The sequence below is a fragment of the Leguminivora glycinivorella genome, chromosome 26, assembly GCF_023078275.1.
Source record: "Leguminivora glycinivorella isolate SPB_JAAS2020 chromosome 26, LegGlyc_1.1, whole genome shotgun sequence".
NCBI lineage: Eukaryota > Metazoa > Arthropoda > Insecta > Lepidoptera > Tortricidae > Leguminivora > Leguminivora glycinivorella.
Window position 1 is genome coordinate 10,739,841 of NC_062996.1, and position 27,474 is coordinate 10,767,314.

A 27,474-nucleotide genomic window follows, 5' to 3' on the forward strand; every position below is an offset into this window, starting at 1 on the left:
TAGGCTTCCTGCAACTTTGGATAATGGCGTGTACACCGTCTTTATAGAGTACTTTCCAAGTACTGTACCAACCTTATCCGTCACACCTTTAACATACGGCAGAAATGCCGGTTGTCTGGACACCTCAGGACGTTTCCCCCTTGCCTTCCGTCTAGGTTGCCACTTTTTATTCTTGTACCCGTTCCTTCTAAGCACCTCCTGAATATGTGACAACTCATCCTTCAAATATTCAGGGTCACACAGATCATACGCTCTATTCACCAGCGATGAGACAACTGACTGCAGGTGGCGCGGGTGGTGGTGAGAAAGGGCATTCAAATACCTGTCAGTGTGCGTAGGCTTTCTGTAAACAGTGTGAGTTAGGGTTCCGTCCACTCGACCAATCACTTTCACGTCTAAGAATGGCAAACTGCGCTGTGATTCCAATTCGTACGTAAACTTAGTCCTTGGATGAATAGAATTAAGATATTGGAGAAGTTGCTCCACCTCCTGCTTACCACCCTTCATAATACAGAAAACATCATCCACATATCGCTTCCACAACTTCACTGCCCAAGGCTGCAGATCTACACTGGCCTCGATATGCTCCATCCAGATGTTTGCCAGAACCGGTGCCACAGGACTACCCATGGCAACCCCATCAATCTGGAGGTAATGTTTTCCGCGATACAAAAAGTAGCTCCCTTCCAAGCAGTTCCTCAGCAGCACCATTATTGTCTCCGACATGCCACTATCGCTCAGTTTCCTTCTGACAACTTCTAGACATTCTTTAACGGGAACATTGGTGAAAAGTGACTCCACATCAAAACTCACCATTATCTCATCTGGTTCCAGCGTTACTTCTTTGAGGATGTCTATAAAGTGACGAGAGTCCTTCACGAAAGACGACGTACCACCCACAAGCGGCTGCAACACCGATCCAACATGCTTTGCAAGATCGTAAGTGGGAGAAGAAATCTGACTCACGATAGGCCGCAACGGCACGTTTGTCTTATGTACTTTAGGCAAACCATACAACTTAGGCGGTAGCACAATCTTCGGTTTGTACAAACGATTGAAAACGTCTTCCTCGAAAATCTCTCTGCAGTCTCTGATGACAGCCCTAATGCGACGAGTAACCCTAGCAGTAGGGTTGTACGAAACAGGTTTGTACACAAGATCGTCATCCAGCAAGTGTCGTATTTTACCATCATAAGCCGCTGTGTCCATCACTACTGTGGCATTCCCCTTGTCAGCCTTTAGTACTAAGATATCTTCATTATTCTTCAGATTTCTAAGGGCTATCCTCTCCTCTGTAGTGGTGTTACTCTTTGGCAGTTTGGCTCTCCTCAGGATAACGGCAACATCCTGTCTTAACGCTTCCGCGTCACACGACGGTACCTTATTGCGCGTTATGGCCTCCTCAACACCGCAGATCACGGTCTCATAAGGAATACGTTTAGGGGTTATAGCAAAATTCAACCCCTTCTCCAGTACACTGACAGTTGCATCATCCAAAGTAGCACTCGATAAATTAACAACTGTGGTGGTAGTTTTGTCATCGCGAATATTCCCCGTACTCACGTTTCTCCTATATCGATAAAGCAGTCTATCATATTTTCTGTTATGCACATCACTACTAGACTCAAAAATACGACCCGCTTGCTCGTAGGTAATGCGATCGAGTAAATCGAAATCCTCGCGTGACAACACTGAACTACACATACAATGTACTTCGTACAACTCACACTGCACTTTGTCCAAGTCCGAATAATTGTTTTTTATTAGCAGTTTCAAGAGGCGGATGCTGGCAGCCCTCAGGATATTTGCCGAAAACGGTATATCCCTACGCGGTTTTATCCTAACACACGTAGGTAGCAAGTCCGAATCGCGACACTTAATTAAAAATGCCAACGACGTCACTATTCGCACACGTTTCTTACGCAAATACCCTAGACGTTTTATTTTGTTTGCTAATTCCGGCCCGTACCGGTTTGCAAAACACTGATTTAAACTTTCACGATTATTACACATCATTATTTTTAAAATCGGGATATTATTTTCGGCTTACACTTATTAATGACAGGATTCCATGTGGATGAGATCCTAAAACCTTCGTCCCGATTGAAATTGCGATGTTTTTTGATTTCAATGGCTTCACGCACTTTTCTACTGTAGAAATGGCGTTCCGTGGAAAGGACTTTAGGGTCATGTAGTTCGATCCAGTGGTTTGGCCCTGACTCTAACAAATAGTCCTTTCCACGGAACGCCATTTCTACAGTAGAAAAGTGCGTGAAGCCATTGAAATCAAAAAACATCGCAATTTCAATCGGGACGAAGGTTTTAGGATCTCATCCACATGGAATCCTGTCATTAATAAGTGTAAGCCGAAAATAATATCGACAGTCGTTAAATCGAATATCGTCAGTGTTGTATGTCGACAGAGTAACATCCCTAGTGCGCAAACAGTTCAAGTTGATAATCAAAACCAAGTGCGGGTAGTTCGAAAAACTCGCGCGGCTGTCAGAAGGTGTTGATGTCATTTCAAGCCAGTCTTCTCCGAGACCACGGGGACAACGCCGTCCTTGAAACGTTGGAGGTCAGTTTAATATGTAGTTATACGCGATTAAGTCCCGATTTTAAAAATAATGATGTGTAATAATCGTGAAAGTTTAAATCAAACTTCGTAGACTAGACAAGCACATCACATCTACAACTCGGCTATGATTACTGTCACAATGATCACTGGATACAGGCTATATCAGTTCTTTAACTGCCTGCCTGCTTATTAAATAATAATAATAATAATAATAAACTATCTACATCCAACGAAAGCAAGACAGCATTATCTGGAATAATAATATCTTTGATCTTTTCTATTAACTGCAAACTATTCCTCAAACAAAACTTCGGCCGGAACTGAGACCCAACTCCAGGATTCCAGAAAGATCTGAGACAGGCAATTAAAAACTCTATGTTTGTTTTTGAAACTGAACATCAGAAGAGCATGGTTGTGCCAATGAATCCACGAGCTTATTCTTTATGGGCTACCTAAGATTCATAAGGATAACATTCCAGTTCGTCCAGTGGTCTCATATTTGGGTGCACCAACTTATAATCTAGCTAAGAGGTTGAATCACATTATTAGAGAAAAGTCTCAGTTCCGGCCGAAGTTTTGTTTGAGGAATAGTTTGCAGTTAATAGAAAAGATCAAAGATATTATTATTCCAGATAATGCTGTCTTGCTTTCGTTGGATGTAGATAGTTTGTTTACGAATGTGCCGTATGGGGAGACTTTGGATATTCTAAGGGACCTTTTTGAAAAGCAACGTTTACATCCAGGGGAGGTAGATGAGTTGATAGATCTAACTGCTATATGTATGAAACATAATTATTTTAGATTCGGGGGACAGTATTATTTGCAAAGTGATGGTTTAGCCATGGGTTCTCCACTGAGTCCTTTAATGGCGGATATCTTTATGGACCACTTTGAGAACCAGCATATTGCAGGGAATGATAATATATTGTATTACTTCAGATACGTAGATGATTTGATTATTTGTTGGACGGGGAGTATGGACCTGCTGGATGAATTTGTTACTGGGCTTAATAGTAAACATCCAAAGATCAAGTTTAAGAAGGAACTAGAGCAAGACAAGTCATTGAATTTTCTAGATTTGACCATTACTAGAGTTAATAATAGCCATCAATTTCAAATTTACCGCAAGCCTACACATACTGATACAGTTATACCAGCTTCTTCTACACACCCTTGGCAGCATAGGTTGGCCGCTTTTCACTGTTATGTGCATAGGATGTTGTCTGTGCCTCTTTCTGAAGAACACTATCGAGCCGAATTGGACAATATTTACCACTTGGCAGTTTCGAACGGTTATGATAAATCAATCGTTGATGGCATCATCAGAAAGAAGCGAATGGTTATGGTTAACAATATGTTGTATGCGGCACGTCCTTCTGAACCGGTTAAGAGGTGTCAAGCGAGCATTACTTATGTTGGCAAAGTGTCAGAGGACATTTATAAGATTTTGAAGTCAAACGGCATTCCTGTGGCCTTTAGGACAAATAACACTTTGCACTCCAAGCTTTGTAACGGCAAAGATAGGATCGAGAAAGGGAAAAAATCTGGGGTTTATAAGTTGAGCTGTGATGTTTGTAACAAAGTGTACGTGGGCCAAACGGGCCGCAATTTCACTACTAGGTATAAGGAGCATATGGCATCATACAGGCACAACCATCCAGAGAGATCCAATTTTGCAAAGCATTTGATAGAGAGTGACCATACTGTATCAGAGAATCATTCTTTTGATGTTTTACATGTATGTGAGAAAGGGCTGCGTTTGGGGGTTCTAGAACAGTTGGAGATAATTAGGTACAACAATAGGGGGTTAATCCTTAATGAGCAGTTGAATGTTGCGTCATCGCCGTTATTACGAATTTTTCCATCTAACTTGCTTGGTAGGGGGGGTGGACAAAGTATAAATATGGCCGACCATTCTGGGGACGATCAGTCAGTTGCGGGACTTCGGATCGTCAACATCAGCTCCTGAGGATGCCTCGTAGAGAGGCGAAACACGTGTCGAGTTTTGTATATTTGGTGGTGGGTTGTTATATTTATTTGCGTATTTATTTTTATTTTTGCGGTGGGAGGGTGGGAAAATTAATTGCATGTAAAAAATACGCAAGTAATTATAACAGGTTAGCACTGATTGACTTGCACGTTATCTATTCGCGGATTAGCAAAGGAAAGTTCTAGTTTACGATTTTCCACCTTTCAATTTATTCTAAGATGAATGACTAGACTGAAAATGGCGGGCCTAAGCGGATCTTGCTGTTAACCCACGCTCGAACGAAATAGTTCTATCTCCAAATAATAATTTTGAAGAGGCTCCGTAGCATTGCCAAAGGTAATTAAAGGGCGCAGGCAATTTTCTTTTAACTTCTGCTAACAGAATCGATGGAATCAGGCGTTACTTTGCGGAAATCCATGTTAATCGTAAACTAGAACTTTCCTTTGCTAATCCGCGAATAGATAACGTGCAAGTCAATCAGTGCTAACCTGTTATAATTACTTGCGTATTTTTTACATGCAATTAATTTTCCCACCCTCCCACCGCAAAAATAAAAATAAATACGCAAATAAATATAACAACCCACCACCAAAAATACAAAATCCTGAGGATGCCTTGTAGAGAGGCGACACACGTGTCGAGTTTTGTATTTTTGGTGGTGGGTTGTTATATTTAACAGGTTAGCACTGATTGACTTGCACGTTATCTATTCGCGGATTAGCAAAGGAAAGTTCTAGTTTACGATTCTGCTAACAGAGCCCCGCGGTCGACCGAATTGAAAGCGTTTTTGATGTCTAACTTAACGAATACCTCATAATCCGAACGATTCTTTTAGTTGATTAAATGAAAATATTTTCTGTAATTATTATTCGTCTTTCAGATCTCTTCGCCTCACCATCGCAGCCACCAGCCAAACGCCAAAAATCCGACTCCACCCCCATTCTCACCAGCAATGATACATACACCAACAGTATCCTAACATGTCTCGGAGTGTATTCTGTAGATGTCGACACTGAGGTGGCTGCGGCGGCTAGGGACGCGTTAGGGGCACATTTGGACAAGGAGTTAGGGGCAAGGTAAGTGTATACCTTCGTAAAGCCTAGTGGTGTTATTTTTTTTACAGAAAAAAAGCAGTTTTAGCGCTGTGTAGATTTGAAACTCTATATATTACTAGCTTTTGCCCGTAGCTTCGCTCGCGTTAGAAAGAGACAAAAAGTAGCCTAAGTCGTTCTCAACAAAGAGTTAGGGGCGAGTGTTATGTTAGGGGCACACTTGGATAAAGAGTTAGGGGCGAGTGTTATGTTAGGGGCACACTTGGACAAGGAGTTAGGGGCGAGTGTTATGTTAGGGGCACACTTGGACAAGGAGTTAGGGGCGAGTGTTATGTTAGGGGCACACTTGGACAAAGAGTTAGGGGCGAGTGTTATGTTAGGGGCACACTTGGACAAAGAGTTAGGGGCAAGGTGAGTGTTATGTTAGGGGCACACTTGGACAAGGAGTTAGGGGCGAGTGTTATGTTAGGGGCACACTTGGACAAGGAGTTAGGGGCGAGTGTTATGTTAGGCCCACATTTGGACAAAGGTTTAGGGGCAACATAAGTGTATACCTTCGTGAAGCCTGCTGGCGTTAGCTTTTTCAGACAAATTCTAACTTTATCACTGTGTGCATAAATTCCAAACTGTATGTTATATAAATAAATAATAAATAAATAAATATTGGGGACACCTTACACAGATCAACTTAGCCCCAAACTAAGCAAAGCTTGTACTATGGGTGCTAAGCGACGATATACATACTTAAATAGATAAATACATACTTATATACATAGAAAACATCCATGACTCAGGAACAAATATCTGTGCTCATCACACAAATAACTGCCCTTACCGGGATTCGAACCCAGGACCGCGGCTTAGCAGGCAGGGTCACTACCGACTGAGCCAGACCGGTCGTCTATATATTTATCCCCCGTGCCCTTGCCGCAAATACACGTACATGCGAACTCTCGTCAATTAAATTATAATTTTCGAGTAAATATGGCTAAAGTTACCTTGCAAGCCATCGAAAAATTAATCCAAAAAGCAGTTGAACCACTTGAAACAAAAATATCTGAATATCACTTTAAAATCGACGCGATATTAGCAAAATTAGAGTCGGTGAATTTAGGGATTCAACAAAATAACGGAAAAAATGGTGACAGCACTGACAGCGCAGCAAAACATGTAGGCGCAGCCCAGTTGCCGAAAACGGACGATCTGGGACCGAAGACAACACGAAATAGCCGACCAGCAGGTACGTCACCAGCAACGACCGGGACAACATCAGCGCGCGCCGCGCGTGCGAATGCGAGAACCAAACAAGTGCAGGCTACAGGTACTACCTCCGCTCCCCGGAAGTCTCTCTCGCACCCAGCGACTACTACAGCTGTACCCGTCACCGTCACTCCCGCGAGTAAGTCCACGGACGCATCACCAGCGAACTTGTTACCGAACGTTCCCGAAAGCACATCACCGCCGAACAACAGCGATAGCGATGATGACGTACTATCACCGTGTGGAGCCACAACATCCGCGGATCATACTGAGGAAATGAGTACAACACCTTCCGAACTATCAGGTGAGCCTGACAATAATGACTCAGACTGGACAGCTTCGAGTTCTCGAAAACGTAGAAGTGCAAACAGGAAGAAGAACAATATAATAGTAGGTACGGGCTCCAGCAACAGCAACATTAAAGGGGTGGAAAGGCTGAAATATATCCAGGCCTGGTCATTCAGACCGGAGACAACTACTGAGAATGTACTAAATTTCTTAAAAGAAAAGGAAAATTCTGACGACTATACTGTGGAAAAGAGGAATATAAAATCGGACAGGCATGCCTCGTTCTTGATCGGCATTCCGGAAAATATATTCGAGACGTTCAACTCGCCTACTGTGTGGCCCCACCGCGTCAGGTTCACAGAATGGTTTCGAAGCCGCCCCCGCGGCGCGCGGGGAACTCAACGTCATAACTCCGGCGCAGCGCTACCGACGACGGCCGCCGATACACGAACACGGCGCAACGAGCAATCCACCCGCAACCAACTATCCTAATGCACCGCGTAAGTTAGTGGTATGTCAACAAAACATACGCGCTATTGACAACAAGACACAGCGATTGGAAGCGCTACTTCGAAATGAATTAAAATGTGATGTCCTCGCCATGACGGAACACTGGCTAACTAAGGATAAAATAAAATGTGTAGCATTAGATGATTTTAAGTTAATATCGAGTTTTTGCCGCTCGAACTTTGGACATGGCGGGTCCTGTATTTATGTACGAAATTATATCCGCGCCGTTGAAAATACACATCTCACAGCATTGTCGATGGAACGATATTGCGAAATATCAGCTGTAGATCTGATTGACTTTAATATAACGATTGTTTGTATTTACAGATCTAATTGTCAAATTAGCAGTAATGATTTTTTGCGGTACTTGGAGCGCCTGCTCGAAAACATTAGCAATGTCGACAGATATTGTATAATCTTAGGTGATACAAATATAAATGACACCGAAAACAACTCAAAACCAGAGTTAAAAAAAAATGTATGACCTACTTCGGACCCATGACTTCCGTAACGTTGTGAACTTCCCAACAAGGGTAACGGCCACCACAGCTACCACGCTGGACCATGTGTACTGGAACGGGGAGCGCTCGGTGCTGAGCGTCGCCCCGGTCGCCACGCACCTCAGCGACCACCTCGCCGTGCGCGCCGAGCTGCTGCGCCCGCGCGCCCCGCCCGCGCCCCGCACCCGTCGAACCAGAGTCTTTTCTCCGCGCAATTACAATGAATTCCGAGCCGCGATAGTAAGTACCGATTGGAATGACATTTTGTGCCGTAATAGCGAGTCCGTTGATAAACAGATAGTTGCCATTGTTAATGTAATTAGAAATAAATTTAACATCTGCTTCCCAGTAAAAACCCTAAATAATAAAAAGTCTGAAACGTGGGTGACTAGCGATATCCATGACTTAAAAACTTTGCTTTTCGAAATAATTGATTTAGGTAAACGGTTACCTGATAATCCACAGATAGCTGACCTCATCTCCAGTATGAATTTGAAGTATACTTACTTGCTTAACACTAATAAATCCAACTTCTATTCAAACAAAATTCATAATAGTACCAACAATATCAGATCGATGTGGGCCATTATTAATCAAGAAAAAGGCAAAATTATCAATGACCCATTAGACTTTACCGACTTAATAACCGACTCAGACGGGATTAAATTTAAAACGAGGGCGGCAGCGGCCGACGCTATAAACAATCGGTTTGCGAGTGCTGCTGCTACATGCGGCGCGGCACCCGCCAACTTGCCGTGTGCGCTGGCCGCACTGCGCGCCGCTCGCCCGCCGGCTGACTGCTGCGCCAGACTCAAACAGTTCACTCCTGAGGAAGTATTTCGCACTGTAACCTCCCATATTGCGAAAAAAACAACTAGGGACATCTTCGACATCTCCGTAGTCCTCATAAATTCATCCGCACGAGAATTATCTCCTATTCTCTCGTATGTATTCAACAGATGCCTCCGTGAGGGTGTCTTTCCTGACTCATTGAAAGAAAGTCGCATCTCACCAATATACAAGGGCAAGGGACGGAGAGACGACATGAATGCATATAGACCTGTCGCAATCATTCCAGTCATAGCTAAGATATTCGAATATGGCCTGAGTTCAAGACTAACAAATTTCCTACAAACCACAAATGCCCTCTCCGATAGGCAATACGCGTATAGGAAAGGACGTTCTACGACGTCATTGGCTAGAACGATAGTCCGATCGATATTGGAAGCTCGCGAGCACAAGAGCCAAGTAGCGGTTCTTTGCTGTGACTTGTCGAAAGCGTTCGATGTAGCCGATCACAATGTACTAACCAGCAAACTCCGATATTATGGCATTGAGGGACCCGTGTTGTCGCTGATGGCCGACTTGCTACAGAATAGGAGGCAGGTTGTAGTCGCCGACAAAGGTCAAGTAAGATCCGACGCAGTGACCACTAACATGGGCGTAGCCCAAGGATCCTCGGTCTCTAACATCCTCTTCTCACTTCTATTGAATGACCTCCCAGACGCCATTAGAACCGGCGAAATATTCATGTACGCCGACGATGTGGCCGTCGTTGTGAGTGCCCCGACCCTCGACGAACTGGAGGAGAAACTAAATGTGACTGGTGCAGCAGTTTCTAATTGGTTCACAAATAATGGTCTGATTCTAAATATAAAGAAAACACACCATATGCATTTCAACCTCTCAGGGCGGCAAATTGGTAACTTGTCGGTATCGATCAATGGTGACGTTATTGATCAAGTCACAAATGCAACATTTCTGGGATTCGAACTCGATAAGGGTCTAACATGGAGTCATCAAATAGAGAAAGTATGCAACAAGGTCGCAACAGCATGTTTTATATTAAAACGCCTAGCACGATGCCTCCCAATGGAAGTAGTTCGATCGTGCTATTTCGCGACTGTGCATGCGCACCTGCAATATGGAGTCGAGCTATGGGCAGCGGCTGCCGGTTGGGACAGGGTATTTCGTCTCCAAAAACGCGCAGTAAGGACTATAGCGCGCGTACCCCAAACGGACTCTGCAAAACCCCACTTTAAATCGCTAGGCATTTTAACCTTACCGTCACTTTTAATACTACAAATGGCAGTGACTACGCGAGAAGAGGTCACTGCAACACCCGAGATCGCGAATGTGGCCCCGCGCAGGTATGCAACCCGTAGCGCCTGCTCTGGGAAACTGCCCCTTGTGCCTCACAAACTGGCAAAATCTAAAAAACTTACGAACGTCATGGGCCGTAAAGTACTAAACCATCTTCCAGATGATATTACAGGAGCATCAAGTGCACCTATTTTTAAGACAAAGCTCAAAAAATGGCTTCTCGAACAGGCGTTCTACGATCATAGGGAGCTATTCTCTGTTAGTTTGTAGGACAATTAAATAATAACAGTGTTATTTCATTGAATATGCCTAGTCTTAAGATTATGTATTTAAATTAATTCCTAATTTATAATATGTTGACTTGTAATTGAACACTACCAATAAAATGAATATGAATATGAATATGAAGTGTCTGCGGAGGCTAAAGAAGCGTTAGGGGCACATTTGGACAAGGAGTTAGGGGCAAGGTGAGTGTTATGTTAGGGGCAAGGTTAGTGTTATGTTAGGGGCACACTTGGAGAAATTGTTAGCCACTCAATTGCTCTACCTATTCAATGGCCTCTATTGTCAAGTAAAATAAAGGTGACAGCTGGTAACTAGAGCTACCAAAAGCAACTGAGTGGTTAGGGGCCAGGTGAATGTTATGGTAGGGGCACACTAGGAGAAAGAGATAGGGGCAAGGTGAGTGTTGTGTTAGGGGTTAAATAGAGTGTCCACCGGTTATATATGGTAGGCGTGTTCAGTGGATACATGTAGACCTCAACATCATAGTGTAATAATGGAAAAAAACCGGCCAAGAGCGTGTCGGGCCACGCTCAGTGTAGGGTTCCGTAGTTTTCCGTATTTTTCTCAAAAACTACCGAACCTATCAAGTTCAAAACAATTTTCCTAGAAAGTCTTTATAAAGTTCTACTTTTGTGATTTTTTTCATATTTTTTAAACATACGGTTCAAAAGTTAGAGGGGGGGGGACGCACTTTTTTTTCCTTTAGGAGCGATTATTTCCGAAAATACTAATATTATCAAAAAACCATTTTAGTAAACCCTTATTCATTTTTAAATACCTATCCAACAATATATCACACGTTGGGGTTGGAATGAAAAAAAAAATCAGCCCCCACTTTACATGTAGGGGGGGTACCATAATAAAACATTTTTTTCCATTTTTTATTTTTGCACTTTGTCGGCGTGATTGAAATACATATTGGTACCAAATTTCAGCTTTCTAGTGCTAACGGTTACTGAGATTATCCGCGGACGGACGGACGGACGGACGGACGGACGGACGGACAGACAGACATGGCGAAACTATAAGGGTTCCTAGTTGACTACGGAACCCTAAAAATGGATTAGTCACAATTGGCCCCCAGTCGAGATTTGTCCCGCTGTACCTTATTCTTTGTTTCAGATTTGCAGAATGCTTCCTCCTGTCTGTATACTTGCCCGCACACACAGACAACCCGCCAGACTTGTGTGTGTGCGTGTCTGCGCTACTGGAGATGTTGTTGGGCGGGGTGAGGGGCGCGGAGGGGTTTAAGGAGACACGGTTGAGAGAGGAACCTCTACCGGTCAGGTGAGTTATCTCTTTCTCTGCTTACTAAGTAGGTTTCTCGTCTTGCTGTATTTCTTGCACCTATTAGCTCTTATTGATCTCTGTTTGGCCCAAAGGTTAGCTGGTAGGGAATTTGTATTTCATACGCATTTTTTTTCTATTTCTAGTTCTTTTGACACTTGGAGAACCTTTACACCTCCAAATTTTTATTTTTTATTATATCCCATTAATTATAATTGACTGTGGGGACCTTTTACATCTCCCAAGATCTTGTTTTCAATTAAGTCAATTTAAACTATGTAACATACAAGCACGGAATGTTGTGTCTTACATCTAGGTATACCGTATTCACTTATTATTGGAATATTTAATACAGCCCGGACAGCTTGAACATGTCATGCTCGCTAAAAAGTCTTTGCTTACGGTGACGTCGTTGATCGGGTCGCCACCTTCCCGAATGAAGGTTGAGGGAGGCGATGGCTGAGATGCGCGCCATATTCGTGAACGGGTGCTGTTTGTGAAGACCGGTCTGTTTCAGCTAATAGGGGCTATGCTATTCTATGTAACATTAATTTTGAATGAGATTACGTTGAGGCACTCTGTTCGGTCCTTGTTTGTTCATTTTTCTTTCTGACTCTTGGAGACCATATACATCTCCAAGGAAAAAAGTAGATTAAGTATATATATATATATATATATTTTTTTTTTTTCCTTTGCTTAAGACAACAAGAGTCTTTTACAACTCTAAAGTTATTTTAGTTATTCATTTTTTTTTTCATGTATAATTTTTTTAGATGTACTTTGACACTTAGAGACTCTATACATCTCTAACATCTCTTATTAATAATCATCATAGCTTTGTACTTTGTATAATTTCTTGTGTTAATATTTTTTTTTATGAATACTTTTGCTTATTAAATTGTATCTTGTTTTTTTTAATGCATGTTAATTATAAGATGTAATGTTTTGAAAAGAAGTGGCCCGCCGAGTTTCTTGCCGGTCCCATAGTGGATACCCCCCTCCAACTGAGGGGGGACTGAAATCTTCTCGAGGCTGAGGCGTAGGGTTAGAGCCGGCGTAGTTTTATTTGACGTTCATAAGCGCATTGTAATATGCCTACTTGGAAAATAAATATTTCATTTCATTTCATATTTCATTTCATTTCATGCCTTCTTGCATTACATTTAATTCGTCTTTTGTACATTTTACTGTGCAACAAAGTTTAATTAAATAAATAAACATATTAATATATATTATACATATAAGAAGAAACTGACTGACTGACATATCAACGCACAGCCGAAACTGCTGGTCCTAGAGATTCCAAATTTGGCACGTAAGTTCCTTATAAGGTGTAGAGGAGCACTAAGAAAGTATTTTTCAAAATTCACCTCTTAAGGGGGTGAAATGGGGGTCGAAAGTTTGTATGGGGAAACAAAGTTAGATCAGAAACTAGTCATAATATAAGTATATTGTTTTTGTGCAGGGAGGAACCAGATTGTAGATTGCTGACGCTCAGCAGAACGTTCCAAGGCACGTTTGGGAGCTACAGCGCTAGAGGCAGAACAAGAACACGAGGTAGTCCCAGTACTAACAGATCAGGTAATAACTCAATTAAACTAAGTCTATTTAGATAACATACAAACTTATCTATATAGATATCTGATTTTCATATGTTTCGACTAGTCATGTCAAGTTGTAAACATTTTACATCAAAAATACAGAAAATATTTATACTGTCATAGACAATTCATTCGATATATGTTTATGTAAAATGTGTAGCTAGCACAGATGTCATATATACCATAGATCAAGCAAACGTATCTACTTAGCGTGTCAAATGAACTCAGTAAAATCCACTGAGTTGTCCGTCTTTAATCGCAGCTTGCAGCTTTCGGGCGTCAATGTTTGTAAATTGAAGTCAACAAAAACATTAAAAATGCCTCGTTACGTGATATTTAATAGCAACAATACAAAAATTATGAACATTCGAGGGTCAGACATATTTAAAATCACAGGCAAGTAACAACTTCAGCACAAAATCTGACACGCTCCGCCGCAATACAAATAGATGAACTTGTTTCTTCTATCTAAATCTACGAGTGCGAGACTTGGACACTGACCCTTAAAGAAGAAAATAAGTTACTGGTGGCAGAAAGGAAAGTGCTAAGAAAAATCTTGGGTCCTGTCAGGAGAGCGGATGGTAGTTTAAGGCTCCTCAAAAATGCCGAAATTGAAGACCTTGTGGCTGCACCTAACATTATCAGCGAGACTAAGGCCCATCGTCTCCGTTGGCTCGGCCACGTTTTAAGAATGGAGGATGATCGTGGCGCGAAAAGGGCATACCTAGGTCTCTCAGTAGGACGGAGGCCAAGTGGACGGCCTAGATATAGTTGGGGTGATGCCGTTGAAGCGGATCTGCACGATCTCCAAGCATACAACTGGAGGGACGTCGCTAAGGATCGAGATGATTGGCGTGCACTCGTGTCGGAGGCCAAGACTCATTTTGGGTCGCTGCGCCAATGAGTAGTAGTTGTAGTAAATCTACGAGTAGTTCTGTGGTAGCTAAAGTATGTTTTTTTTTCAGATGCCAATAATTCAGCGATCGACGTTCAAATATCGATCGATAGTATACTGCAAACGCTCCTAGATTTTGCCAAGGTAAATTTTATATAAGTATGTAAATGGTTTATATTTGTAATTTTTAACTTCTGATTAGCAGAAACGTCTGCAATCGATGCCACTAGGCTTAGAATAAATTTAAAAGTGGAAAATGTCTGCCTTGGGTGAGACTTGAACTCACGGCCTCTGGACTCACGGTCTCACCCAAGGCAGACATTTTCCACTTTTAAATTTATATTTGTAATTGTCATAAAATGTGAGTGTGCTTAGTAAAACGTCCCACTTTGTCTGTTACCTTTAAGGCGAGGTTTGCTTGTATCTTTATAGGAATAAACTGACAAAGCGGCTTTATAGCAATCGACAAAGTGGGTCGTTTTGCCGTGCACACTCACAAATGTAGGTTACTTTTTTAAATACTATTATACTGAGCTTCGCTTTTTATTATCATCTTCATTTTTTAAGCCCCGACGCAAAAACGACGGGGCGTTATAAGTTTGACGTGTCTGTCTGTGGCATCGTAGCTTCCGAACGGATGTACCGATTTTGATTTCGTTTTTTTTAAAGCTGAATTAGTCGGGAGTCTTCTTAGTCATGTTTGAAGGAAATTGGTCCACTATAAATAAATAAATAAATATTGGGGACATCTTACACAGATCAACTTAGCCCCAAACTAAGCAAAGCTTGTACTATGGGTGCTAAGCGACGATATACATGCTTAAATAGATAAATACATACTTATATACATAGAAAACGTCCATGACTCAGGAACAAATATCTGTGCTCATCACACAAATAAATGCCCTTACCGGGATTCGAACCCAGGACCGCCGCTCAGCAGGCAGGGTCACTACCGACTGAGCCAGACCGGTCGTCACTATGTCTGGGGTGTTTCAAATTTTTTTTTTTATAGTTTATAGTAGTTATATATTTTTCAGACATCGACAGAAGCCGCTCGCTCCCTACTCACAGATATACTACGATCAGTTCTCTCAAACACCAAGTTTGACGTGAAATCTACGCTAGTCCCACTGTTGGGCACATTGCTGGGCCGAGAGCCCACGGACCTGACGCCAGTATACATTGATGTCTGTAGAGTTTTAGAAGGAAAAGTGGGGTAAGTACAAGCAGCCCACTGCTGGGCAGGTTGGGCTAATTAATTCTAAAAATACTATAGTATATAAATGTACCAATGTTGATAATGTAGAATAAGAATCTGACGACGCTTGGGCGGATCAAGGAAAATCCATTTTGTGTAAATAATTATAGTTTTAGTCTTAGTTAAGTAAGTATACATACATACATACAATCACGCCTGTGTCCCATGAAGGGGTAGGCAGAACACATGAAACCACTAAAGCTTCAGTGCCACTCTTGGCAAATAAGGGGTTGAAAGAAAACGAAACTGTGACATTGCAGTGACAGGTTGCCAGCCTCTCGCCTACGCCACAATTTAACCCATATCCCATAGTCGCCTTCTACGACATCCACGGGAAGAAAGGGGGTGGTGAAATTCTTAACCCGTCACCACACGGGCAAGTATATTTTTGAATAATTGACATATTATATGAATAAAATGTACCATATTATCAAACATCAAATCTGATGTAAGATCTATACTAGTCCCACTGTTGGGTATATTGCTGGCCCGGGAGCCCACGGATCTTACACCAATATAATATTGACATCAGTATTTTTTTGTCTCATGTTTTTGTTTTCTAATAAGAAAATTAAAAGGTAGTTAAGGTGGGGTGAGTAGCCCACTCCATGGCAGGTTGGCTTAGTTACTTATAACGCCAAATAGCACTAGACCCTACTCATAGTGTTGTGTTCCTGCCGGTGAGTAAGGCTGCCAGAGCTCAAAGAGGGTGCGGTGTGCTGATGACGGGAGGACTTACGGAACTGACTTATTCCGTCTATTGTTCTTTGAATCGTCGGCAACCCGAACCCTCCTTGGAACTTGTGGACTCCTTTTTACTGTGTATTTAACACAGCAAAAGGGAATGTACAAGTTTCTAATGGGGTGGCAACGCGCATGTGACACTCTTTGAGTTGCAGGCGTCCATAGGTTACGGTGACCGCTTTCCATCAGGCGGGCCGTACGATTGTTTGCCACCGACGTAGTATATAAAAAAAAACGCATTTATACCTCTGCCACATACTCGACTAACAGACTTCAAATCAAGAGTGAACAGGCATCTTCTGGGCGAGCTCACTCCATCGTAGGCCACGTCTTTGCCTTTGGCAAAGAGGATCGAGTATTATAGAGAATTACTGTCGAAGTAAAATGTGTAATCACAGTGCACAGACTGCCATCTCATACACAGGCTTAAAATCTCAAATATTAATATTAGCGCCATCTAGCTGAGGGTACCCCAATGGTGTAATGCCATCTAGACCACCGTACCTTTTTCTGTATGGTACTGAGGTACGTTTTTTTCTTAGACTGTATCTGTCTATACTGAGTTATATATGTCTTTGCCTTTGGCTAGTCTGTGGCCAAGAGTAAGCCCATTTATAAAAAAATGTACGAATAGTAATTCCTACTTTACACTTGTATCATAATACCTCTTCCCGTGTGGTGACGGGTTAAGAATTTCACCACCCCCTTTCTTCCCGTGGGTGTCGTAGAAGTCGACTGTGGGATATGGGTTAAATTATGGCGTAGGCGAGAGGCTGGCAACCTGTCACTGTAATGTCCCAATTTGGATTTCTTTCAACCCCTTTTTGCCAAGAGTGGCACTGAAACTTAGTAGTTCATGTGCTCTGCCTACCCCTTTATGGGATACAGGCGTGATTGTATGTATGTATGTATCATAATATGCAATATTGTTTCAGTCTGTTGGTGCCAGTGGAAAGACTCCGAGCGCTTACAGCAGGGTCAGAAGGCGCTGCTCTCACAAGACTGTTATATGAAGAGGTGGCTATGAGGTGTATAGGAGACGAAATGTTCCAACTGGGGTGAGTCATTATTTAATACCTAGATAACGAACGAAGTGACACTAGTGACTTCCTTCCGATATTTAGTTCATCGATAACTTACATTATAATGTGTCATTAATTATAATTATGTCATTCATTATAGCCGTGGCACTGAATCTTGGGTAGTTTCATGTGCTCTGCCTACCCCGTTTAGGGAATATAAGCTTGAATTTATGTAATTATATAACATTAATGTTTTATACAAATCGTCAATACTTTTAAAAAAACTTGTGTCTTCGTCTGTCAATGAAAAGAAAATTGTAGTAAGTATGTATGGAATGCATATAGACTTACTGCGTTTTAACTTTGAGGAACAGCGTGAGATACGAGATTTTTTAAAAGTAGTGACGATATGTAACATGTTTGAAAATAAAAGGACAATAATAATAAAACGAACCATATTTTAATAGTTTACATAATTTCTTACATGATTATTCAAGATTTTAGAGATTATTACTAGGGGTAATTAATAACCTTATGTAAGGCTATTTATCGATAAAAGGATTGTCGATGTTTTTATTTTGTCAAGCACTAACAACTTGACGTTCGTGCCAGAAAAGTATCTAGATATAGAATAGAATAGAAGAAATTATAGTCATTACAACCTACGTATATTTTTATATGAGAGACTAACGGACAGGCAGGTCACCTGATGGTAAGCAATTACTGGCGCCATGGCCGCCCGAAACACCAGAAGTGTTTGAGGTGCGTTGCCGGCCTTTAAGATGGGTGTACGCTCTTTTCTTGAAGGTTTGAAGGTCGTATCGGTTCGGAAACACCGCAGGCGACAGTTAATTCCACAGTTTAGCTGTGCGGGGCAGGAAGTTTCTGGAGAAACACACAGTACTTAATAGTTATTTGTTATACAAGGGGGCAAAGTTGTATTTTAACGCCGAGTGTGGAATTGAAAAACGAGCAAGTGAAAGGATTTTATGGTTGAGCCACGAGCGAAGCGAGTGGTTCGAGAATAGAATCCTGAACTTGCGAGTTTTTTAACACACGAGAAGTGAAATACATTTACACCCGAGTGTAACACAAAACTTTTCCCCTCACTATAGCGAGGAAAGTACAACGCAAGAAACGCGTTTATCACTGCTTCCAGTAGTTCCACAGGTGGTAAATCATCGTCATCACTAGGTTCACTCACTTTTATCAATTTTATAGCAGAAACAATGACTATATTCAAGGTCAAATTACTTTATCCACTAGTGGATAAAATGCGTTTTTACCCGCTGGTATTAAAGGACAAAACGCGTGTTTGCGAGCAAGTGAGGGGAAAAACATATTTATTTATTTATATTTATTTATTTATTTATTTATTTGTTTATTAGGATCACCAACAGAAGATACAATATACATACTATTAATTACAGATTATAAAAAGCCCATTCATAATTGATCCCCCACTTATAGGTAATCACAGCATGCAAAAACATAATATTAAGTATGACAATATTCCTATTGCCCCAAGGGCTATATATAAATTAACTAAGTTTACACATTTAAACTATTACAAAATTACAAATTAACACAGAAATTATCAATAAGTAAACAGAGTTAGCAAGATCCGTCAACAGATAGTAATTTGTTTTTAAATGAGGATTCGCTGTCGCTAAACACATCCAAAGATGGGTCCCTTTTAGTAAATTCGTTGTACAGGCGAGCCAGGCGAGGCAAAGGCGAGTGCGCTAAAAGGTTTGTCCTACTAGGAGGCACATAGAGTAAAGAACACGGGTAACGTGGCAGGCGGGACGGAACTTTCAGACTTATCTGACTAACCATTTCCATGCAGTCAATCTTATTGTTTAGAAGCTTATGCAAAAACATTAGGTCCAACATACTACGCCTACTAGTAAGAGAAATAAGATTAAATTGTTTAAGTCTAGAATTATATACCTGGCTGCCTTTTCCAAAACGATAAGATAAGTGTCTAGTAAACCGTTTTTGCAATCGTTCAATTCTTTCAATATGTATTTTGTAACTAGGATTCCAGATCACACTACAATATTCTAATTTACTCCTTACGTAACAATTGAATAGGGTAATAATTGTATAACATTCCTTGAACTCCTTACCACATCTCAACACAAACCCCAGACATTTGAATGCAGCATCAATTGTCTTATCTATGTGACTTACAAAGCGTAGCTTGCTGTCCATAATGACACCAAGATCTCTTATTTCGTTGACCTCTTGCAAATTTTCGTTTAGTATTACATATTTCATATTATATTCATATTTATTCCAGCCTCAGGTACTGGAGGCCTTGGTCACTTTTTCTTTCATCATCATCATTATCATCATCCTCCTTGAGTTATCCCGGCACTTTGCCACGACTCATGGGAGCCTGGGGTCCGCTTTGACAACTAATCCCAACCCCAGATTTGACGTAGGCATGTTCTTCTAACCCGAAGGGTAACTAGGCCTTATTGGAATTAGTCCGGTTTCCTCACGATGTTTTCCTTCACCGAAAAGCGACTGGCTAATATCAAATGACATTTCGCACATAAGTTCAGAAAAACTCATTGGTACGAGCCGGATTCGAACCCGCGACCTCCGGATCGAAAGTCGCACGCTCTAACCGCTAGGCCACCAGCGATTCTTTCATATTTGTAATTTATTTCGGTTTCAATTCATTTATACTTAAAATACATACATACATACATACATACAATCATACAATCACGCCTGTATCCCATGAAGGGGTAGGCAGAGCACATGAAACTACTCAAGTTTCAGTGCCACTCTTGGCAAATAAGGGGTCGATAGAAAACGAAACTGTGACATTGCAGTGACAGGTTGCCAGCCTCTCGCCTACGCCACAATTTAACCCATATCCCACAGTCGCCTTCTACGACACCCACGGGAAGAAAGGGGGTTTTTTTTTTTTTAATACTACGTCGGTGGCAAACAAGTATACGGCCCGCATGATGTAAAGCGGTCACCGTAACCTATGGACGCCTGCAACTCAAACAGTGTCACATGCGCGTTGCCACCCCATTAGAAACTTGTACATTCCCTTTTGCTGTGTTAAGTACACAGCAAAAAGGAGTGTACAAGTTCCAAGGAGGGTTCGGGTTGCCGACGACTCAAAGGACAATAAACGGAACAAGTTAGTTCCGTAAGTCCTCCCGTCATCAGCACACCGCACCCTCGTTGAGCTCTGGCAACCTTACTCACCGACAGGAACACAACACTATGAGTAGGGTCTAGTGCTATTTGGCTGCGGTCTTCTGTAAGGCGGAGGTACTACCCCAGTTGGGCTCTGCTCTAGATTCGAACGAGACGATATCCGTTGTGCTGTGCCCTACCACACAAAGCGGAATATCATTCGCTATGCCCTACCTCCTACTAAAGGGGTGGTGAAATTCTTAACCCGTCACCACACGGAAACTTAAAATATGATTTTTATTTATACTTACTTGCAGACAGCCAGAAAACAACCAAGATGTGGTTATGAACGAGATAACGACGTTCTGCATTGAAGGTAAATATTTATTACATAAACCATTTTTTAACCCCCGACGCAAAAACGAAGGGGTGTTATAAGTTTGACGTGTCTGTCTGTCTGTCTGTCTGTCTGTCTGTTTGTCTGTCTGTATGTGTGTCTGTCTGTGGCATCGTAGCTCCCGAACGGATTGACCAATTTTGATTTAGTTTTTTTTGTCTGAAAGCTGAGTTAGTCGGGAGTGTTCTTAGCCACGTTTCATGAAAATCGGTCCACTATGTCGCGGTCGGGGGTTTTTTCAAAATTTTAATTTTGTGGATAGGTTATTAACCCCTGATGACGCAAGAACGACGAGGCGTTATAAGTTTAGAATAGAATAGAATAGAATAGAATATACTTTATTTAACATCAAATTTGAAAGTTTGGAACAAGTGAAAGAGTTTGTGTATTTGGGAACGTTGTTTACAAGGGACGGTAAACATGGAAAAGATATTGAAAGGAGAGTGAATGCTGGGAATAGAGTGAATGGAGCACTAAACGCTTTTATGGGCAGCCAGAAAGTGTCGCAAAAAGCACGTCTGGCAGTGCATAGAGGAGTTTTGGTGCCTACACTTATGTATGGTAGTGAAAGTTGGGTGTGGGAGAAAAGACTTCAAAGTCAAGTGAATGCCGTGGTAATGAGAGCGTTAAGAAGCATGGCTGGTGTAAAGTTGAGTGATAGGATCAGAAATAGCATGATAAGAGAGAAGTGTGGAGTGGATGTAGATGTGGTGACAAAGATTGAGATGGGTATGTTAAGGTGGTTTGGGCATGTAGAGAGGATGGATGAGAGGAGATTGACGAAGAAAGTATATGAAAAAGGAGTAGAAGGGTCAGTTGGTAGTGGAAGACCTAGGCGAACTTTTCTTGATCAAATCGGGGAAATATTGCAAAAAGGCCAGGTCAGAAGTACTCGAAACCGACGAGCGTGTATGAGAAACGTTATGAAAGTGTGTGAAGCGAAAGTGGTTTGTCAGGATCGTAGTAAATGGAAATCCGTGATCTCTGCCTACCCCTCTGGGAAACAGGCGTGATTGTATGTATGTATGTATTAACATCAAATTGGACAAATACAAGGTAGAGGTACATACAACTTAAATTAGATGCTAAATGGGATCCCACTCAGTATGTTGCCACGGCAAGCCGAGGCGCTGATTTTCAGTGGGACCCTGACTTAATAAACTAAGCTAAGAACTAAACTAAAACTAGAACGAGTGACAGCACAAACATCAGGGAACAGTTAGGTACGATACTATACAAGTAAATTGACAGTGTCCACGATATGAAACAATGACTGACAATACAATTAATGATGGAAAAGACAGTAACACGAAACAAACACGCGACAAATGGATACATAGTACATACATACATAGCACAGAAGGTAAGACTTTTTAATTATTATTAATCCCCCAGTGAGGCGCAGCAGGTTTTAAATTTTTTTACCGCATCTTAAGTTTGACGTGTCTGTCTGTTTGTGTGTGTACAAACTAATTAAAACTTTGTAGTTGGGTTATGTCACGTACCTAATTTATTAACAACATGAAACCGCATGAAAATCCGTTCAGTATTTTTTGAATTTATCTCAAAGATGTACACAGACAGGCACTGCGGGCGACTTTGTTTTATAAGATGTTCTTACTTATAAAGGTATTTTTACTTTCAGATCTGAAGCATGCTTTTGGGAAGCTATCCAACTGGGATGATCTGACCCTGCAACAGCGGAATTCTGTCAGGAACTCCTTACCTCCGCTCTGGACGGAAAGAAGGGAGTTTGTCACTCAACTAGACTCCTATCAAGGTAAACAATACACCTTTTTTATATTAAAGGAAAAAATGGAAAAATTTACGCTTCCGGCGGGACTTGAACCCGCACCATTTTTGCAATCCGTGCAATGCTCTTACCAATTGAGCTACGGAAGCCACTCCGGACTTCGCAAATCTTTCCATGCCTTTCCTTTTGTACACACGTCTTGGGGTGACGTCTAGCGCCATCTACCGACAGACTATTACATCTTGTAACGGCACTGGAGTCTCAAGTTATATTGAGAATTCACCAGTAACAATGTGCTAACCCATACTAAATTAATTTTTATTAAGCAGAAACGTCTGCTAACGATTCTAAACATTTTTATATTAAAGGAAAAAATCCTTTCCTTAATAATAAAAATGTTTAGAATCGTTAGCAGACGTTTCTTCTTAATAAAAATTAAACAATACACCTCTTGGTTTGTAACCGACGCAAATAACCTAACCACAAACTTTGAAAAAACCCCCGACCGCGACATAGTAGACTGATTTTCATGAAACATCGCTAAGAACACACCCGACTAACTCAGCTTTCAGACAAAAAAAAACTAAATCTAAATCGGTTCATCCGTTCGGGAGCTACGATGCCACAGACAGACACACACACGCAGACAGACAGACAGACGGACAGACAGACGGACAGACGGACAGACAGACAGACAGACATACACGTCAAACTTATAACACCCCGTCGTTTTTGCGTCGGGGGTTAAAAACGACGGGGTGGTAAGGTTTGACGTGTGTGTGTGTGTCTGTCTGTGGCATCATAGCTCCCGAACGGATGAACCGATTTTGATTTAGTTTTTTTTGTTAGAAAGCCGAATTAGTCGGGAGTGTTCTTAGCTTCATTCATGCTTCATGAAAATCGGTCCTACGATGGGGTTTTTTTCAAAAATTTAATTTTGTGGTTAGATTATCTAAATTCGTTCTACTTTTAACCGAAGCATTATAGTAGGTCTACTGTTTAACTTTGAAATGTCGACTACAATATTCAACCGATAGTCATAAATGTACCTAGATATTTTTCTAGCTGTTAGTGCTTGACAAAATAAAAACATCAACATTCCTTTTATCGATAAATAGTCTTACATAAGGTTATCGATTACCCCTATTTAATCTCTAAAATCTTAAATAATCATGTAAAAAATTATGTAAACTGTTAAAATATGGTTCGATTTATTATTATTGTCTATTTATTATCAGGGATTCGAACCCGCGGCGTAGCAGGCAGGGTCACTACGCGCTAGGCCAAACCGGTCTTCAAACACTATACTACACACACACATGCACCATATTACTTTATCAAAATCGAAATTGCAAATGTTCCAGTGCCTCAAACCGCAGGGAATTGGTTCGACAAAATGGTCGCCTCGTTTAAACAACAACCTGTCAACTCTTGGCGTTGGTTGAGGAAAGCTGAGCAGTGGCCAAGAAGACACTTCGAGATATCTGCCGTGAGTACTTTACTCTTATAGCTACTGTACTTGAGTCAGTGACTCAAGACGAGGAGCAGAAGACACTTCGAGTTATCTGCCGTGAGTACTTTACTCTTATAGCTACTGTACTTAAGTCAGTGACTCAAGACGAGGAGCAGAAGACACTTCGAGTTATCTGCCGTGAGTACTTTACTCTTATAGCTACTGTACTTGAGTCAGTGACTCAAGACGAGGAGCAGAAGACACTTCGAGTTATCTGCCGTGAGTACTTTACTCTTATAGCTACTGTACTTGAGTCAGTGACTCAAGACGAGGAGCAGAAGACACTTCGAGTTATCTGCCGTGAGTTCTTTACTCTTATAGCTACTGTACTTGAGTCAGTGACTCAAGAGGAGGAGCAGTGGAGACACTTCGAGTTATCTGCCGTGTGTACTTTACTCTTATAGCTACTGTACTTGAGTCAGTGACTCAAGACGAGGAGCAGTGGAGACACTTCGAGTTATCTGCCGTGAGTACTTTACTCTTATAGCTACTGTACTTGAGTCAGTGACTCAAAACGCGGAGCAGAAGACACTTCGAGTTATCTGCCGTGAGTACTTTACTCTTATAGCTACTGTACTTGAGTCAGTGACTCAAGACGAGGAGCAGTGGAGACACTTCGAGTTATCTGCCGTGAGTACTTTACTCTTATAGCTACTGTACTTGAGTCAGTGACTCAAAACGCGGAGCAGAAGACACTTCGAGTTATCTGCCGTGAGTACTTTACTCTTATAGCTACTGTACTTGAGTCAGTGACTCAAAACGCGGAGCAGAAGACACTTCGAGATATCTGCCGTGTGTACTTTACTCTTATAGCTACTGTACTTGAGTCAGTGACTCAAGACGAGGAGCTGTGGAGACACTTCGAGTTATCTGCCGTGAGTACTTTACTCTTATAGCTACTGTACTTGAGTCAGTGACTCAAAACGCGGAGCAGAATACACTTCGAGATATCTGCCGTGAGTACTTTACTCTTATAAAAAAAAATATGTCATTTATTTCAGACCTTGAGCCCATATTAAAATACAACAAATAACACAAATTAAACTAATATGAAATGTAAAATTAAATTAATTATAGCTACTGTACTTGAGTCAGTGACTCAAAACGCGGAGTAGAAGACACTTCGAGATATCTGCCGTGAGTACTTTACTCTTATAGCTACTACAATTGAGTCAAATCGTTCTAGTGACTCAACATGCGGGTAGGTAAGAAAAGTAGGTAGTGAAATTCATCCGACACAGCCAAAGCTTATTTTAATAAATTACTCAATCGAAACAACAAAAAGCCTGATACATTGATAGTTAATAAATTTGACGACCGATCTGGCGTAGTCGGGTTCGAATCCCGGTAAGGGAATTTATTTGTGTGATGAGCACGGATATTTGTTCCTGAGTCATGGAGGTTTTTCTATCTATGTATATAAGTATTTGTATATTACATATATCGTTGTCAGTACCCACAACACAAGCCTGCTTGAGCTTACCGTGGGCCTCAGTCAATCTGTGTAAGAATGTCTTATAATAATATTTAAAAAAATATTGTCTTAAATGCCAAATTTTTTTTATTTCTGATTATTAATTTCTCTTCACAGATAACCGAGGCGTTGTCATGGCAACACGACCCATCTGAAATGATGCCCTCACAACTCTTCAAGACATCAGACTGCCTCGCGGAATGCGCGGCCAGACTCTTGATCAGGTAAACTTTTTTTTAATACCACGTCGGTAGCAAATAGGCATACGGTCCGCCTGACAGAAAGCTACCTAAAGACCTGGCGGAACCAAGGACGCCGGCAACTCGAGGGGTGTCACATGCGCGTTGCCGACCCATTAGAAACTTGTGCACTCCTATTTTGAAGAACCCTATACCACTATATAATAAAGAGTACTATCGTACAGTATGGCCACTCCCGCTCCCCGCTGAAAGTGCCGCCCATCCCCTCTCGGTTACCTCAGAGTTACCGCCTGTCAAAAACGCGAACAGTCGAGTCGACCTGTCATATTTCACTCATACAAGCATAGTACGCGTTCACCTACACGAGCTTAGACTGTGTGCTAGGAACGCGCCTCTTATATTTGATGGCCAGTGTCCGAGGTGTGCCTATACTGTAGTTCATCGGGAATACCTCGGCAGGGAGCTCATTCCACAGCCGGAGCGTTCGCGGGAGGAAATTCCTCTGAAACCACACGGTACACCATTTAGGTTGCAAGGTGTGTGGATGAGTGCCTTGTTCACGGCGAGCGGTGCGATGATGAAATGAATTCAGTGTACTGGACTGTCGAAGTAAAATGTGTAATCACTAATCACAGTGCATAGATTGCCATCTCTTAACACAGGCTTAAAACTTTTGAACCTCAGTTTTGACAATTTGGCCCATATTCTTAGCTTGATATGTTTTAAAATGTCAAATATTAATATTAGCGCCATCTAGCTGAGCGTACCCCAAAGGTGTAATACCATCTAGGCCACCGTACCTGTTTCTGTATGGTACTGAGGTACGTTTTTTTCTTAGACTTTATCTGTCTATACGGAGTTATATATGTCTTTGGTAGTACGAGAACCTTATGTGACAAGACGACCTGAGAAGACTGGCCTAGTCTGGGTTCGAATCCTGGTAAGGACATTTTATTTGAGTGATGAATATAATAGATATTTGTTACTGAGACAAGGATGTTTTCTATGTAGGTTTAGTACTTGTACAACACAAGCCTTCTTGAGCTTACCGTGGGACTCGGTCAATCTGTGTAAGAATGTCATATTCAGACATCGGGTTCCGTGGGGCGAAACTTCTTGACAGCTAGGGACTTCCTATATCGATAAACTCATTTATCGATATTAGTTCTATATACTAGTGACCGCCCCCAACATTGTGTGTGTTTTTTGTAACTATTGTTCTGAAGACCAGTATGAAATTCATACATAGCGTCTAAAATAAATAGCGTCGAGATAAATTGTGACAAGTAAACTTTTAAAAACGTTTTCAAAAAAGAAGAAGCAAATTGAGTTCTTATTTTATTATATAATTTTTTTTATACTACGTCGGTGGCAACCAAGCATACGGTCCGGTGCGGTGGAAAGCGGTTACCGTAACCTATGGACGCCTGCAACTCAAACAGTGTCACATGCGCATACTCTTTTAATAAAAAAAATACTCGTATTTTATAAGCAAACTATTGTGTGATCACTAGTATTTAGAACTAGTATCGATAAATGAGTTTATCGATATAGGAAGTCCCTAGCTGTCAAGAAGTTTCGCCCCACGGAATC

At 41.5% G+C, this 27,474-nt stretch overlaps 1 protein-coding gene and 1 non-coding gene across 2 annotated transcripts in view; one reads left to right on the plus strand and one right to left on the minus strand.

Annotated features, from left to right (window-relative positions):
• Nucleotides 1-27,474, plus strand: part of LOC125239617 — a 97,378-nt gene that overhangs the window by 36,094 nt on the left and 33,810 nt on the right. The window contains exons 16-25 of the mRNA XM_048147229.1: nt 5,449-5,644; nt 11,689-11,853; nt 13,319-13,434; nt 14,420-14,493; nt 15,390-15,568; nt 17,290-17,412; nt 20,862-20,920; nt 22,587-22,721; nt 24,059-24,183; nt 25,799-25,905. Coding sequence (XP_048003186.1) covers nt 5,449-5,644; nt 11,689-11,853; nt 13,319-13,434; nt 14,420-14,493; nt 15,390-15,568; nt 17,290-17,412; nt 20,862-20,920; nt 22,587-22,721; nt 24,059-24,183; nt 25,799-25,905 — 1,279 coding nt within the window. The remainder of the gene's footprint in view (nt 1-5,448; nt 5,645-11,688; nt 11,854-13,318; nt 13,435-14,419; nt 14,494-15,389; nt 15,569-17,289; nt 17,413-20,861; nt 20,921-22,586; nt 22,722-24,058; nt 24,184-25,798; nt 25,906-27,474) is intronic.
• Nucleotides 22,770-22,843, minus strand: Trnas-gga. The gene has a single exon. It is a non-coding gene; the product is annotated as a tRNA-Ser (tRNA).